Here is an 18,052-nt window from a genome sequence, read left to right on the forward strand (position 1 = left end):
AATGTTCAAGTTTGTAATCGAAAATGTTGCCTCTAAAGCGAAACACAGGGATAGGCAAGAGCATGAAGGGTAAACACGGAATTTTAGATTTCTGAAAACAAAGAAAGCCTGCTTTCCAGAGCCAAGGGAGCAGGTTGGAGTCTTCCTGCTCCCTTTGGAGTCCCACGCACCACGGTTTGTGGCGTTAGGCTGCCCTCCAGTGTCTCTTTCAGGTATAGCAACACGACAAAAGCAAACATCCTGATCCGATAAACGTGGTGACATCAAGCAAGGACTGCTAAAACAAAAAGAAAACTCTAAAATAAAAGCAAAACCAGGATTTATACAAAGATAAAAATGTGTTAAGATTTGGCTCGATACAAATTGTGCAACAGGTAAAGACAGTTTTTTTTCACGTGTAATCAACTTCAGTGAGCACTTTATGAAAATATTGAAACTTACTGTTCCCTGCATTTCCGTCTCAGTCACCTCAGTTAGTCTGAACTGGAGTAAAAAAATCTTAATTGCATCAATATCATCGTGATCCTAATGCAGTTAGGTTTTTTTCACATCACTATGAGAAAGACCAAACAGGGAGTAGAATCCATTTGAAAATTTAAATTCCTTAAGCTATGAAAAAAAAAATCAGGTTTCGCTTTTCTTTCACTTAGAGTGACTCAATTCCATGTGACTAGAAGACAAAAACGATGAAAAATTCAAACTAAAAAGCAACAACACCATGTAACCAACCCTCCCCACAGAGTGCTAGGATCTTGTATGGGCGCCAGTTCCTGTCCCAGCTGCTCCACTTCCCACCCAGCTCACTGCTTGAGGTCCAAAGCCTTGGGACCCTGTACCCGCGTGGGAGACCCAGAGGGAGCTCCTGGCTCCTGGCTTCAGAGCTGCTCAGCTCCAGCTGTTGCACCCACTTGGGCAGTGAACTGGCAGATGCAAGAGTTTCCTCTCTGTCTCCTTCTCTCTATCTATCCTTCTTTATCTGTAAAAATCAACCTTTCAAAGAATAATAATACATCTTTTTTTAAAAAAGCAACAACAGAAAACAATATGGTGTGAAGTGGTCAGGCAGGAAAGTCTCTGATGTACGAAAGTGAGTACCCTTAAAATCCCACTGGGATTTCCAGCAAGGAAAGCAGAAACCACCCCAGGCTGTTCTTACTCATCACCAGGCTCTCCCTGAATCCCTGCTTCCTCACAAAGGCTTCCTGGCCTTGTCCCTGACGAGACTTTGGATTCCAGTCCAGTCCTGGCCTGTGCGCGCACAGGTCCACCTTCTGGACAGGAACCCTAACTTTCTGTCCCCAAGACTCAGAGCTCAGCCCTCCTAACCAGGGCCACACCCACAGCAAGACAGAGGAGAGCAGCACAGCGGCGTGCCTGCGCCCTCTCGTGGACGGCGTGCGTCACACGCGGGCTTCGGGCCGGTAATGCACACACCCCTCTTGGAAAGCCTAGGTCTGGATTTAGGACTTGCTCCTCTGTTTGGCACGGTCTGACAGGTGGCAATGAGGCCCTCACGGGCTTTGAGGGGAAACTCAGTTTGTTCACTTAGGAAATTCTAAACTGTGGGCCCGGCGGCGTGGCCTAGCGGCTAAAGTCCTCGCCTTGAAAGCCCCGGGATCCCATATGGGCACCGGTTCTAATCCCGGAAGCTCCACTTCCCATCCAGCTCCCTGCTTGTGGCCTGGGAAAGCAGTTGAGGACGGCCCAAAGCTTTGGGACCCTACACCCGTGTGGGAGACCTGGAAGAGGTTCCAGGTTCCCGGCTTCGGATCGGCGCGCACTGGCCCATTGCGGCTCACTTGGGGAGTGAATCATCGGACAGAAGATCTTCCTCTCTGTCTCTCCTCCTCTGTGTATATCTGGCTGTAATAAAAAAAAATGAATAAATCTTTAAAAAAAAAAGAAATTCTAAACTGTAACCTGTCCATTTTGACAACCATGAGTATCTCTGATCAAACTTCAGTATTCAACTCCTTGATATGACACAGCATGTAAGAAATTACTATAATTTGTTTCAGAGCTTTACTTTTTTTTGTATCATGGGAGGTTTTTTTTTTTCTGAAGTTGACACTAGATGACACAATTCACATTTCAATAAAAATCAGATCTGCAGGGTCTGGCGTGATAGTCTAGTGGTTAAATCATTGCCCTGCACGCACCAGGATCCCAACGGGCACTGGGTTCATGTCCCAGCTTCTCCACTTCCCATCCAGCTCCCTGCTTGTGGTCTGGGAAAGCAGTTGAGGACGGCCCGAAGCCTTGGGACCCTGCACCCGCGTGGGAGACCTGGAAGAGCTCCGTGCCCCCGGCTTCAGATTGGCTCAGCTCTGATTATTGCGGCCAACTGGGGAGTAAAGCAGTGGACAGAAGAACTTTCTCTATATAGCTCTTCTCTGTTAGATCTGTGGTCTTTTAATATTATGAAGGTACATCCACATCAACTCCACCGTGAAGACTTGTACTACAGCACTCTTCCACTCTCACTTCTATTTTTCCCTTCATGAGAAATTAGCAAATGCACCCCTCTCAGGAGACAGCCCCTCCATGTTCAGGTTCACAGCCCTGGGTGTCGGTCTGTAACTTCAGTGTGCCGGACTGCATGTGGCACGTACTCGCACCAAATATGAACTGCTTCTTTTCCAGATACCCTAATCTCCGAGTTGGTATCTACAGATGGCAATGAAATTCACTGACAATTCCAGAGGTGTCCCCTACACAGACATGACATGGAGTTTCCCTGGCTGTCCCGAGCGGCACACGGAGTTTCGCCCTCTACCCTTTCCCTTGGCAATTACCATCAGAACCTGTCGCACAAGAGGGCAGCCTGGAAACAGGGACAGGGGTACATTCCCTCCCCTTCACTCAGTGAGGAAAGAGGAAGGGGCTTGGCTTGCTAAATAGCGTTTCCTTTGAGTTTCATTTTATCGTTTTGAGCCAAGCCATTAGATTTGTGGGCACAAACAGAATCTCTTTGAAGTTAACAAGAGGCGTACTGTGAAAGAAGGGAGACAGCCATTGCCACACATTTCCATGTCGAACAAATAAAGACCTGGGGTTGTGACTATATTCTGTAACTACAGAAAGTGGATGATTGTTCCTTCTTTCACCTTATTTTAAAACAGCCTATTTCTCTAGAAAGTGTTCCGTTGAATTTTCTTCCTATGGGTCCCTCTCTCTTTCATGCATGTACCTTCTGAATCAAAGGGAGTGGTCCCATCAAGAGAAATGAGCCACTCCTTCCAAGCAAAACTATGCCCGCCCTGTCTGCAGAGCTTTCCAGTACATTGGGACAGAGTGACGTGGTGAGGGAGGAGTGTGTGTCAGGACTTTGTTTTTCTTCACTGCAGCTGCTGCGTTTTTTTTTTTTAATCCTTGGGCAACTCACTCAAACCTCAGACTGTCCACTTTCTGAGCAGCACGCTAATACAGGCTCCAGGGCCAGCTGCAGTGTCCACACGAGAGGGGATGGCGAGAAGCAAGAGGGCCTCTCAGTGAATCGCAGAAAAAAAAAAAAAACCCTCCAACAGAAACCTCTGGTATCTTGATAACTGACATGTTTTCAAAGCAGGAGGCTTTGCTCATTTGGGAACTGCAGTATCAATAAGGAAGGCATACATCTGTTAAGACATTCCTAGCTGTGGACGAAGGAAGCCTCCCTGGGGAAAACTGCACTGGGAATTACTGTGGGATACAGTCACGCGGACGCTGGGTCACGGGCCACCTGCCAGCATCTGGAGAAGCTGAGCAAAGGGGAGTGAGCTCTGCGTGAAGGTCCTTGTGCCTCTGCTTAGCCCTTAGTTCCTGTCAGCAGCGAACTGGTGGGACCAGAGAGATTTGTAAATGTCTGCTGTTCTTTATAATGTCGGCACCCAGAATAATGTTTTCCTCACATTTTCGTCCCTCTTGAAATTTTAACCATGCCTGCGTTCTTAGGTGTTGCATTTTTTAAGCTACTATGAAAAATACATACATTCCTGCCACATTAATGAGGAGCAGAGGTGTCTGTGTTGTATTATTAATTAGGTGCCAGAAACGGAGATTCTGGTCAGCCTCTGCAAAGGGGACACTCACAGTCCTCGGGAAAGGGTTTGCCAAGCAAGTGAAGGCTGTGAGGCGTGGCCTGTGCCTCTGGCTCGGCAAACACTTACTCTTGAGGTCTAAATTCCTGGCCCCCGCGGTGATCTGCGTTGTGATTTTTGTATCGATCTTGACAGTGTGGAGATTGTTGGTGTCCCGCGATATCATCACATTGTGCCATTGATTGTCATTGAGGGGTTTATTTGAGCTCCCTTTGATGAGGTTAGCACCATTTCCCAGGTCAAACACATAATGCAAGTACCTGTAAAAGAAAGAAAGATGTGGAACTGTCGATGGAATCAAACAAGCTATCACAAAGAGAGATCTTTTATTTTCCAGGCGGGCCCATCATGACTAGGAATGAGAGTGGGCTACCCTGCAGCTCAGTTCAGAAGCGGATCGGAAACCCTGGTCTGCATTTCAGTACAAGGTAAAGCGTCTCACTACTCTGCCCCTCCTCCTTGGCTAACCACACTGAAATGGCAACTCTCAGTATCGTTGCGCCTGCCTTCCCTTACACCTGGAATTCCCGTCTTTCAAAGAGGAATGTGCACTCATGCTTCACGATGCAGCGCCAAGGCCCCTCCCTGCCCTTGCCCTTCCCTGGAGGGCTCCTGAATCTGTGCACCTGCTCACTGTAGTGTTTTTCTGCTGTGCTGCTGTGCTCCCGCAGGGTTGCATATTGCAGTGTGAGGCCTGGGGTTGTGGGGATCTCTGAGGTGCACAGAAGTGATAAGTAATATATACACCATCGTCTGGCACATTATCTGCTTATTGGTAATACTCGATTATATTCAGAGAATGAATAAATGGTGGGTTAACTCCAGAAAAATACATCAGTTTTCATCACAGTCTAAAGGACATTTCACACATCTATTTCTTCCTACGATTTTCAGGGAAATCTGATCGAAAATTAAGCTTTAGTTACATGACACTGCGTGAAGCTTAAGTAACCTGATTACTTGAAAATTATTTATTACAGATTAGCCCATAAATTGTATAATTTTTAATGCAACTTGTATAGTCATGAAAATCATTCAAAATGTAAGAGCACCATGGCTCAAAAGGCTAATCCTCCACTCTCAGGTGCTGACATCCCATCTGGGCACCAGGTTGTGTCTCAGCTGTTCTGCTTCTACTCCAGATCGCTGCTTGTGGCCTGGGAAAGCAGCAGAGGATGGCCCAAAGCCATGGGCCTCTAAACCCACATAGGAGACCTGAAAGAAGTTCCTGACTCCTGGCTACAGATCACTTTAACTCTGACCTGTTAGGGCCACTTGGGTAAAAAGACAGCAAATCAGAGATCTTTCTCACTTTTCCTCTCTCTGTAAATCTGTCTTTCCAATAATAATAAATAAACCTTAAAAAAAAAAAGAAAGTGTAAGACTCCTGGAATTCCTACCACAAATTAGAAATAGATGTTAACTGCACGCTTCTGTTATCTCGTAAGAAAGACAAGTCTACTGAGTCCACATAAACATACTAACCATTCAGACAAATGCCTTCTTCACTCTCCACCTGCTGCGGCTGACACTCTCACAGGCCAATTCATTCTGTTTAGCGCACACATTTAGACTGAAAAGCAACTTCTCAAAAGCCTCATTTGTTTACCATCGGTCCTCCACATACTTACCCTTTAACTAATTCAACCACAATAAAGTCATTGCCATCCCCACTGTTATACAGAATTAGTCCATCTAGGGATGTTGTCTTGAACTGGAAAAAAAGATGCATAGAAGTGTAGGCTTGCAATGTAGCTAAGGCAACATAGCTTGATTTGGTCTTGAAGGTGACAGGGTCTGCTATGATGTTCCTGAAGCCAAATCTGGCATTGAGCTCACAATAATCTATATCACCGTTTTTACACAGGTCGATGTATGCCATCCCATTAAATGTCAGGCTCTGCAGGTGTCCAATGAAGTTGGAGGGGACAGAAGAAAGATATCTTCGTTCTGTGATGATCCCAGTCTCTATGTTATGGAACTCCAGTCTTGTATGGTCACCTGCCATTTGACCTAAAAGATAAGGTATAATTACATTTGCGTCTGAAAGGCACGTTCCACTTGAGACTGCCATATGAATACTATATTTTAAATCTGGACATCTCCTTTATAACAAGGATCCTTACAGTAAAATCTCCAAGGTGGTGTTAAAGGTGTCGGCGGGCTTACATAATCAAACCACGTTAGGTCAAGTTTCGTTTCCAAAACCATCTTCATTTCCAAAAGCTATCAGAATTTCAAAGAGGAAATAAAGAAAGAAGGAAGGTTGGAAGCGGAAAAGGAAATGATGTGAGGGAGATGGAAAGACAAGGGAAGAGAGGGAGGGAGCAGCAGGCTGAAGGAAGAAAAGAAAATGAGTAAGAACAATGATTACTTAAAACATCTTAGTAGAATCAGTAGGTGCGGATTTTCTTTCCAGCTCTCCAAGAAAAAAATAAAATGTGACTATGCGTTTGTATACCCAATAGAAATAGCAAAGAATGGCAGATCACTGTTTGAATCACGACTTGAGAAAATGTGTTTCAAGTAATTGTGCAGTTCCCATCCCTTCTTTACTGTACTGGTAATGCCAATAGGCTCCTCATACCAGGTTCCCAAACACCTTAGATATTTCTCTTATTTTCAAACTAAACTGAGCACAGCATTTTAATGAAAGGATATCTGAGCTTGAAGAATGCTAATAAAAATAAGTCCACATTTTCTTGAGGTAGCATTTGCTTTAAAGATTGTACTGCCACCTCCAAGCCCCAACCAATGTATTGCACAGTAAACTGAGCCACCACCACTTGCAATGTCACCATTCTGTTTTGGAATATGGATTCTAGTCGCAACTGTGTCATTTCTGATCCAGCTTCCTGCTAAAGCACCTGGGAAGGCAACCAAAGATGGCCCGAGTACTTGGGCCATCTTTGTGGGAGATCTGAATGCAGTTTCTGGCTCTACCTTTTGTAGCTATTTGGACAATGAAACAGTGGGATAGCAGATCTTTATGTCAGTTAATCTTTTAAATAAAATAAAATACATATTAATTTTAAAATCTTATTGACACACTTGGTTGCAGATTTATCCATCGCTTCACTATTCAACACAGGCACCATTCCTCTCTATCTCATAGTTCTCTGTGAAGTCCACTAAAAGTTGACCTAGTCACATCTTTACATTAAGAATGATAATGTCACCTGCTTACGAAGTTGAAGGTAAACAAAATAGAGACATCATGGTGCTTTCTGTATGGTATTACACAACGCAAATACATGGGAGTTCTTGTGAGTGCTAGAAGTTTCATCCTTGCATCTTGTTCTTTTCTTATTAAAACACCATGAGTTTCCTATAACTCAAAGGTATCGTTTAAGTTCCACTCAAGTTCTTTCAGCCAAGTTGCTGGGCAGGTTCGACACCCAATTTGTCATAATGCAAAAAGTGACTGGACTCATGCAATTTCATTATCAGTGATACTAATGAGAATATTACTAAGTATAATTTTAGTTTAGTTCCTAAGAAAATACAGTAGTCTTTCTTCCGAGGTAAGGCTTGAACATCCCTGCAACCAGTTAAATGATTCCCAGTTCTTTTGTCAAGACTGTAAAATATGAGGGGGCTTCAATGTATTCATGAAAAAATGAGCATACTTTAAAAAATCCTTTTCCACAGTTCATTTTGGGGCCACACAATATTGGACTGTAATTGAGATAAATTAAGTATCCCCCTAGACAGTATGCTATGCTGGAAGGGAAAACGTTCATAGCATATGAACAATACAGGGCCAAATGACAAAATCAGAATATGAATAATACTTGCATGTATGTATATGTAGATATATATATAAATGAAAAAATATACTGCATTAGCAACTTTTGCATTGTTATTTAAGCAGCTATCCCTATTCTTAGGAACTACTGGCGTATTTAAGGGTGAAGAGGCATTTTGTATGTACCTTACTTTGAACTTGTTTTTTAAACAGTGAAAAAGTGAGAGAGAAGAGAGCACATTGTTAAGGTAAATGATATAAACATGGCAGTAACCATAGATGTGTACCAGAGTTCTTTATTTGTTTGTTTTGAAGCCGTCTGTAAGGATGAAATGATTTCTCAGTATGATTTTCAAAAACTTTTCCTTACTATTCTTTCATTTGCATCTTTGCCAGATCTACTGTGCTTCTGGGCTTCATGCCTCACACTCCGTACTAACATTGCTAGAGGGTCATGGTGCTTACTGTTTATCATTAGCTTATTCTCCAGCTTACACGCAGGGATAGCCAATCATCCTGGAATGTGAACCCCTATTCCAGAAGATTAATTTGTTTACCTTAAAAGGCCTTTTCTGGATACATCATCAAGGTCTCTACTGCTATATGAAGCAAAAATTTACCGTATGCAATTCTCTCCTATGTCCTCTATCTTTCACATTTCCTATCTCTGAAACAAAGGTCATTCAATTCTCTTCCAAACTCTGACAGCATGATTACTTAAGTCAACTATTCAGTTTTCCATATTGCCCTGCATGACAAATTATCAACTGAGTTTCATAGTGTATGTATTATTCTCATAACATGATATTATGATAAACTCATAATGTGATATCCTAAAAAGTGCTTACCATACAATCATCATCTTGTTTTGGTATTAATAGGAAGCAATTGTCTATGAGTTAAAACCGGCTAATTAAATCAAACAAAACAAACCTGGATTTTCCCAGTTCTGCTAGAAATAACATTTCAGCAAAACACAAGTGATGTATCTCCTTGAGTGTAAATTCCCTCATCTACAGAATAGGGATATGTGTGACCCATCCACTCCACAGGACACAGAGGTTCCTGAGAAGCACTCAAAGGCTAAGGAATATTCTATGTGATTCTAATTTTGGCTTTTTTTTTTTCCACTGGAAGGTGTCTCTTCCCAACCTCCTGCATGTGACTGTAGACCCTGATCATCTTCATTTTCAACCCTTTTAATGAGAACTATTTGTTTGAACAATGGATGTGGATTGACAAGAATCCATCATTCCCCTTATTAAGAACTGGCCTTGACCAAAACTAACTGAACCTCAGCTAACATGCTCACTCCCTTGACAATTCTGAATAAAGGCTTATGGGCAGCACTTGGGTTGATTTTCTTCCTCAGAGAATAAAATGACATAACGCAGTGCTAGCCGCTAAATGCCAATCCATGCGTCACTTGCCTTATAGGATTCGAGAAAGATTTTTAAAGGAAACAGACTTTCCGTGGTGTAAGGTGAAACATTTGTTCTTCAGCAGATATTCAGATGATTGTAACAAAAAATTTAAAGTTATAGGAATTGAACAAAAACTTTTTTTTAAAAGTCTTCAAGGGCTGATGAAATGTTAAGCCAGTAAGAAGTTTTTAATTTGGTAAATTCCTTGTTTAGGTCAGTAATGAATACACCAAAAGTTAAAGCTCTCTACTTGATCTTTCCTCATTGATTGGGCTGACTCCCTGAGTACAGTAATGGTGTCTAGATTTAATGTACACAGATACTTGACTATATAAGGATCACCTTGTATGAAAGATGTGCATCTTGGATTCGTATACTAAAAGAATTAACATGGAGATGTTCTATGAAAAGGAGGAAGGAGCCAATTATCTACTGGGTTATGTACCCAGATTTTCAAAGATAAAGGCTTGCTGATTCCTCTTCATTAAATTTTCCTATTTCTCCAGGGTAGCACTATTTTCAGCTCACCTCAGTTACAAATCTACAAATCAGGGGTTAACCTGACACACTTAATATTAGAGTTTAACCAGTGGAGCTAAATAGGCAAAAGTGAAAATCATTTTAACTGACAGAATGCCACTATATTCATCCATTTGCCTACAGGCTAAAACATAGAATTTGCCACAATTAGATGTCAAAACGTATTAGAAAGAAACAAATTTAACAAAACAGATCGGAACAATGACTTCAATACGTCTATGAAGCACTAGGATATTTATCAGGTCATAAAATCATATACTGTCATTTCTTCTTGACTTATTGAAGGTCAAGGGACTTATGTTGATCATGTGGGAGACAAAATGCTTTACAGGCTGCTGATGAAATGGAATTGTTACCAGAAATAGGGGGAAAAATCAAACTATGTGTATGAGCTCCAGTATGTGTATCAGCCTTGCTTTATCTGGAAGTCAGCTGTATGAGACGAAGCCTAAAACTTCCGCGTAAGAAGAGGTGATGAGGCAGGGACACTCACCTGTCATGGCCTGTGCGTCATCCACTGTTAACTTCAAACTTTTTCCTCGACGGACCACTCGCACTGTGTGCCATTCATTGTCATTGAGGTTATAGCCGGCAAACAGGGTCTCAGGACCTTTGCCTGTAAATATGCCAAACAGTCATGATGGAAGCTCAGACTTAGTCAAGCAAGCGAACCTCACAGAGAGTGAGAGAAAGAGCCAAAGAAATGGGCGGGGGGCGGGGCAAGGCCAGGAGAGGACGGGAAGAAAGGAGAGAGAGAGAGAGAGAGAGAGAGAGAGAGAGAGAGAGAGAGAGAGAGAGAGAGACTGATTGGATCAGTTTTCAAGCCCATTAGAGTTATCGCAAGCAAGGAAATTGACAAATTAACAAACATTCAGATGTGACGGTTTATTTAAGACTCCTTCACCTTAAGCATTGAAGTAAGACAGAATTAACCTGTTGTCATAAATAGGCACAGTCAATAGAGCACTGAGGAATTCCCAAATTTACACATATTTTTAAAAGGATTCCCAGACATCATTGCTTTTAGCAGCTTATCAGCAATAGTCTTGTCATCCCTGACTTCCGGAATACACTGACCACATGTCATAAGCAAATCATTTTCAGTGGTTGCTGGCTAATTTCACCCCACATACAAGTCTGCTCTCGGTACCTATATTATGAGATGAATTTTCTTCAGCTCTTACATCAGTTCTTAGGTTTGTAAGTAATAATGAAACGTAGTATCTAAAAACCAACTCTGATTCATGACAACTAATTAACCGAGGGCTTTCAAAAAGCTCATGACAGGAGAAAAAGGAACAACAGAAACTGCGGCAAATAGGAAGGTAAAACATAACAATAACCAACAGCTGAGAGCAGGGCCGACAGCCAAAAGCAAAATGGCAAGAAGTAGAGATCCCTGGGAATGTAACTGCTAGCGAATCTATGCAATCAAACCAAAAGGAACCTATACAGAACAGATATGCTAATTCAGAAGGGTATTGAATTATGAATTATAAAGATGACAAGTTAGACTATGTCCCTGTTCCTTCTATAAACAAAGCAAAGGAAAAAGTGCCTCTGACAACATCTCCCAATCTGCCACATATAGAATCCACTGTGAAAACAATGACTTTTTGAACCTATGGTAAACACATTTCTCTGTTTGGTAGAAAAATTTGCTGCTACCTCAACATGATGAAGGGCATGACATCAGCAAGCTCTGTGACTTCCAACTGACTGGAGCTCAAGTTTGAGAACCACAATTTTTTTAAACAAATATTTCCTGCAAAACCAATCAAAGGCTAAGGATCACTGTTGGCCACATAAGAAGGTAAAGAAATAGGCCTTGGAGGAAGAAAAGACAAAGAAGTCAGAGGAACCCTACCAGCCCAGACACATGAGATCATTGCATGCTTTTGGAGCCACGGGACATGGACCACCCTTCTACTTGCTTAACTATGTACAAATCTTATCCTTTGTTAGCAGATTTCTCAGTCTTCAACGGAGCCTGTGCTATAAACTAGATTTTGCAGGATGAAATAATTAAACTCTTTTAAACTGCACCAGCTATCATTAAGAACAGAAATCAGCTAGTTTTGCTAAGAAGTTGAAATTATACATCCGTGAATAAAAGGTATTCTAGACAGAAAGATGTTGAGAGACTGATCACTAAATAGCCAGAGGAAGTCCTGTTAGTTCAGCAACTGCAAAAATGCTTTCAGACCAAATGTTGAAAGTAAGATCCAGGATCAAAGGGACTCTTTCTATTCTCAACAGCGGAGAAAGAAGTGTTTAATAACTCTGTGGCATCCTAGCGTTCTACTGGCAGCAAGGGTCGCCCTGGGCTGTGATCTTTGAGAAGAGAATATATCATTTTAAAAGCTATTTTTATAAGGAAGATCTTTTGAAGCAGCACCACTCCGTTCTTTTAATTTTAAATGTGTTTTGTCAAGGAAAAGAAGCATAAGGGTGATTTTATCATTATACCCCATCCTGGGCTTGATCTTGCAGTAAAGTCATTAGGCTTAATCTATGAAACAACTATTTCCATAACAACAGGCACAGAATCCAATTAAAAATAACCCTTTGGTTCATAAAAAAAAAATCTCTGTGGGCCAGCTTCAAGCTCCTTTCTTGCATTATTAAAAATGTGAACAGATTGATTTTGGAAGACAAGGTTTTAAAAATGCATTTAATAATTCCAGTTCAAACCAATGCTTCCCATGTAACATAAAATGCAATGGAAAGTATACTGGACTACAGTCAAGACTTATGAAGCTAGTGATTGATTTGCTAGTTGAAAATCTTGGGATGATGAAGGTTTAATACATATGAGGCACTGCATATGTTATCTTGTTTCATCTTTGCATTGCTGTTAACTAGCAGATGTGGCAGTGAAGAACTAGAAACCCAAAACCACTTGTTTCAAGGTCACACAGCCAAATAGTGGCAAAACAGATTTCTGCCCAGGGCTTACTCAAAACCTTACTCAAATCCTGCATGCTTCTTCCTGCAAGGTTTAGTTTTCTAGCTGTCAGATTCTATGGCTGGCTACTGAACTTCTCAGTTTTCCCCATATCTAAATAAAAAGGTGTTAAAGCTGCTCTTTGTGCTGATCTGTGCCTGACCCTATAGAAGGATCACACTTTAAAGAAATCTTTCACCATCTCTGCAAAGAAATTCTCTAAATCCTTTACCCAGGGTTGCTGAAATCACTGCTACTGAAGACAATATGGAAGGGCAATCGTTCAGGGTCTATCTGCACCCAAATACAGCCAAACTGTAAAAATACTCTGCTGCTCTCCACACCCCCCTCCTCAGAATGAGGAGTTAGAGTAGCTGACCTCTAGAGTCCCGTTAGTACCTTATGTTAGCATGAAAATCTAAAATGTAAGACATTGTTCCAGAAAATAAGGGCTTACTTTTTGACATTTTGTGTGAGAGCCATTTTATCTTTTCTTAAAATTTTAATGGCAAAACGATGTCATTCGAATCACTAACCATGTGATTTTTTCTGGGACTTCATTTTTTTTGGGGGGGGGGAATACCAAGATAGGACATGTGTGCTTCCAGCAATAATACAAGCAATACTAACTGAGTGTCTGTGTTCTCTGAATTTAGTTCAACTGTATTAGCAGGTGGTGCCATTCAGAGTTAAGTCTAAAAGAGTTCTGGAGTTTGGAGCCCCATAGTGGAAAGGAGAGATCTCGATACTCTGCTGTGTGAAGACAGAGTAAAGGGGCAGTCATTTAAAGCCAGGAAGACGATGTTGACCAAGATCAAGAAGCCAATATTCCTGAACCTGGCCCTTGGACTTCTCACTCCTTGGAACAAGAAAAAAAAAGTCCATTATTGAAACCACCCAATCTGACATGTACTGTTATAACAAGTTGGACGGATGCAATGTTTCAGAAACTAAAAAGCCATGACTTTTTTTCCCCCTATTTTTAAAACATCATTCCTACATTTTGTGAAAATATAGCATTTCTGTCTCATTTTACATTATACTCTTGATTTATTATTTAAGAAACAGAGTTTTCTTATTTTATACATAAGGAGGCAGATTTAGGAAGGGCAAACACTTTAGCAATTAGGAGTCAACACTGAGATTTTGAGATCTTCCATCTATTCTACAATTTCCTTTCCATAGAAAGTCATCACAGATAGTAAATGAGAAATGCGATGTAGCTGAATTCCCACAAAGGGTCATGAGAGCTAGAGTGGTTCACCAAGCCACATAAAAGGAACATGAATTCCAAAGAGCTTGGTTGCTGTCAAAGTTCTCACAACTACTTAACACAGTCGTCCATCACTCCAGACCGTCAGCCCAGCAGTTTTCAAAGCCTATCCTGTCTGTTATGTTAATGCACATCGACAATGTACTTTTAAAAGAGCACCAAAATCTGAATCTATGATTTGGTCACTGACTGTTGTATTCCTCTGCATCTAAAGTGGAAGCTAGGAGACACAGAGGCCCAGCAAGAGTTTCCATGATTTTCAATGGCATTTATGCTAAGATATAGTATAGCTGTTTCCAGACTGGTGATACTCTTTGAGTTGATTGATTATTCTATAGCTAAAATTTCTTAATAACTAGTGAAAGTCAAAATAATAAAATTTTCTGTTTTTCTTAAATTTAATTTGGGTTGTTTTCCTTTGACAAGCTGTCTACCCACACATTCTAGCAAACCAGATATAGCCTTAAGAAATGTTGTAGTTAAACTTAACACGAAGCCTGAGGCAGAGGAAGGAGTGTGATTGTGTGATTGTGTGTGTGTGTATGTGTACATGCATGCGTACCTCTATGTGTGACATTAATTACTCTGCACCTGCATTTTCAGATCAACGGTGAAGCTTAGTTATTGCTTTGTTTTAAAAAGTATTAGCCTCAGAGCAAAGGTTTTCTGTTTTCATTATGAGTTTCCATTATGAGTAGTTCAGAAAACTGGACTTTGGTCAACCATCAACTAATTATATCATCTTTAGCAGATCGTTTAGCTTCTGCAGTTTTATTTTATAAAAAATGAATATATTGGATAAAAGCATATAGAAGACACTCTTATAGTCGACTTGAGAATGTGAGAAAGAACACGATATTATCGTGATGCTCTCTATATGCATGGGATTCTCACTGTTTTTATTGCTGTTGTTATTAATTGCATCATTTTGATTTTTCCACAGGTAGATATGGTACCAATGTACCTTCAAACTTCTCCTCTGCCCTATAGTACGTCATTCAAATGGATCCAAGAGAATACCACTTAAGTGTATTATAAACTGGTTTAGTACTTTGCAATGAGCAAATTCTGCCCGTGAAAGTAGCACCCTTGATGAATACAGCACATGATAACAAATGGTCAGATTAGGGCGAGAGCCTGTTCACTCTGTGTATACGGGTATTCATCTGTGTTTGTGCTAACTCTCTCAGGGCACGACATGACAGAGCAGAAGTTTCATATTGGGAAATAATGCAGTGATCTTTAAGAAACATTTTTTTTTAGTGGTGGTAAATTATTTTCTCCACCGTCCAAAGTAGAAAGTCAGGGAAGAGCAGTGCTCGCAAAAACTAACTCAGTGTTTCTCTGGGCTTTCCTTACTTCAGATAAGTAAGCTTGTGCAATGTCAACATAACCAACTTTGACCGGAGGTATTTTTTAATTGCTATTTTTCGATTAGTAGTATTTCCCAATCATAATCTTGCATAATGACTACAAATGCTATTTAAAAAGAGAGACACTCTGTTATGAAAGCAGCAAACTAACTCAACCCTTACAGAAGCCGTGGTAAGTCTTGGACTCCACAGAGGCTGCTTGGAAAGTCACTGGGGAGTACAATTCTCCGTTTAGAGAAAGGATGATCTTTATGAAAAAAATTCCAAAATATGCTTTTAGAAATCATTTGCAAACATCTTATTGGCACTAAAATTTGTTTTTAGTGTACAAAAATGATTTTGCAGCTTACTAATTAAAGACTTTTTCCAGAATGCTACTTACTATGCACACAAACTTTAATATGCACTTGAAGTTTGCCTTTCTGCATGTGATGGTCCCTCCACACATTCCTAACCCTCCCATTTTCTCAAAGTCCAAACTCTGAAATCTTCTCCTGCAGATCCGGTGGGTCTTTTATTAATGTCACATGAGTTATACAACAGATTGCTTTCCCTTGTTTGATCTAGCAAGGAACCAAGACTTGGGAAATTTGTTTCACTGCAACAACTAGATTATTCTTTTCATGCTTTTGGCATGCTGGCTTTCCGCTCCAAGTAATTACTTTAGAACGATCTTTTGTCAATCCTTTAAATTCCATTTGAAAGTATTGGGGGTGCATGTTAATGAGTAAATTTCCTTAATGAAGAAAAGGATAGCTGTCAAGGGATATCTGGCTAATTAATCTAATTCTTCCTTTTCACAGATAGCTCTGTGGGAGATGAGGTATAAAATACCTACTTCCATTTTATGAGTTTGCATCCTGCCCAGATGGCATCATCTAATTTCTTACCAAAATCAGAAAAGGGAAAGTTTCTTTGATCTCCACATATTATATCCTTTCACTCTTTTTGGATATATAAAATAATACCATCCCAAACACGATTTAAATATACCTGCCTGCTTTGGATAGCAGAGTCAGTGACTTACGCCTAAATCTGACTGCTAAATACAATTTTATCAGTAGTATTGAAAAGGAGTGTCTATGTACCTACCCACATTCAATTCTTGACTATTTCTTGACTATTTTGAAGAAGATGAGTATTTTTCATTGAAAACCTTAAATCTGGGTGGTAATCATAGAAACCTGGATGCAAAAGGCAAATCTTAAATTTTCAGGTGGTTAAGGACTGACAGTTAAATTCTTTAGGCTTTCTTTCCATCATTCTTACATGTGGAATAGTAATATCTATAATACCTATACAAACTTACTGGCTTTTTTGCAGAAATCAATGTAACAACAACAACAACAACAAAAAAAAAAATCGAGTGCCCTATCAAATGTCTGGCACTTGTGTGATTGAACCTGCCATTGGTCAACCAAGATCTGTTTAACCTTTTTGAGATTTTACAAGGTGCATACAATGTAATATTTGATCCTTTGGGGTAGAATATTTGCCATACAGGCGTCCTGTGAACTGCTTAGACTGGTTTGTGACTGTAAGGTAGAGTAATAGACTATCAGCAAAGGGGAAACAAAACTATAGAAATTTCAATATAATACAAAGAAAGACACCTAAGAAACAAACTAACAGCTGCTTCTAGAAATGAAAATGCATGTAGCCAGGCAGAAACTCTGGAAACTCACACCCTTTACCAGCTACATTGGGATTTTTTAAAAACTCCACCAGCATGGCACAGAGCTGACACTCACTCAGGTAGAGGTCTCCCTCTAGTGGCACACTTTAAAGATGCTGACTACATAAATGGTACTTGTATCTGTTCCAGTTACCCTCTTAAACATCACATGCAAATAATTGCTCCTTTATAACTCCATCTTGTTATTTCACTGGTTAATCTTCCTGCTCGATTAAACAACTTACTGAACTTGAGGACGTTGATGGTGTTTCTGCAAAACTATCACTTAATAAACTGCACAAATAATAGGTAGTAGAAATCCCATATAATTTGCTTAGTAGAAATAATTCATCCACAATGTCCATTTTATTAATACGTGGTCATGTTTGGTCATCTGCACTATCTTGGCCAGAATCTGCATCTGTGTGAAAGTGGATCCTGAAGTTTCTATAGTTGTGCTAGTAAAGAAAAAAAAAACATGACCTTAACTGGTATGAATAGAATAATACATGACTGTTCAATTTTGGTAGGCCATAAAACTGTTCAGAGTCTTGTAACTGAATTCAAGAGCAAGGTTACAGCTCCATAGCATCCTAAAATTATAAATTTTTAAAACTGAATGATCCATTTTTTTCATTCCATTTAACTACCCTGATTCATTCTGTGTTATATAGCCTATGTATACTCTTAATTAATAATCATTTTGAGCCAAAGACAGATGCCAGCATAGGGAATAGCCAACTCAGAGCGTGAAGGAGCTTACATTCGCATAAATCAGCGGTCAAGCAATTGCAAAGTCTAGATAGCAAATACATTCAACTATGCAGGCTACATGGTCATCATTGCAATTACTGCAAGGTGCTGTTATAATGTGAAAGCAGCCATAAAACATGTGCAAACTATTGCGCATGGCAATGTTCAAATACATTTTATTTATTAAAACAGGTGGCCAGATTTGAGGCTGTCATTTTCAGGTTCCTGTAAGATACATAG

At 40.3% G+C, this 18,052-nt stretch overlaps 1 protein-coding gene across 4 annotated transcripts in view; it reads right to left on the reverse strand.

Annotated features, from left to right (window-relative positions):
* The window catches only part of NRXN1 (neurexin 1), a 1,084,317-nt gene that overhangs the window by 556,933 nt on the left and 509,332 nt on the right, over nt 1-18,052 (reverse strand). For all 4 annotated transcript variants that reach the window (XM_058667775.1, XM_058667773.1, XM_058667774.1 and 1 more), the window contains exons 10-12: nt 10,285-10,407; nt 5,711-6,092; nt 4,149-4,339 (exon numbers count right to left, since the gene is read on the reverse strand). In XM_058667775.1, the coding sequence (XP_058523758.1) occupies nt 4,149-4,339; nt 5,711-6,092; nt 10,285-10,407 (696 nt within the window). The remainder of the gene's footprint in view (nt 1-4,148; nt 4,340-5,710; nt 6,093-10,284; nt 10,408-18,052) is intronic.

The sequence above is a fragment of the Ochotona princeps genome, chromosome 8 (assembly GCF_030435755.1).
Source record: "Ochotona princeps isolate mOchPri1 chromosome 8, mOchPri1.hap1, whole genome shotgun sequence".
Classification (NCBI taxonomy): domain Eukaryota; kingdom Metazoa; phylum Chordata; class Mammalia; order Lagomorpha; family Ochotonidae; genus Ochotona; species Ochotona princeps.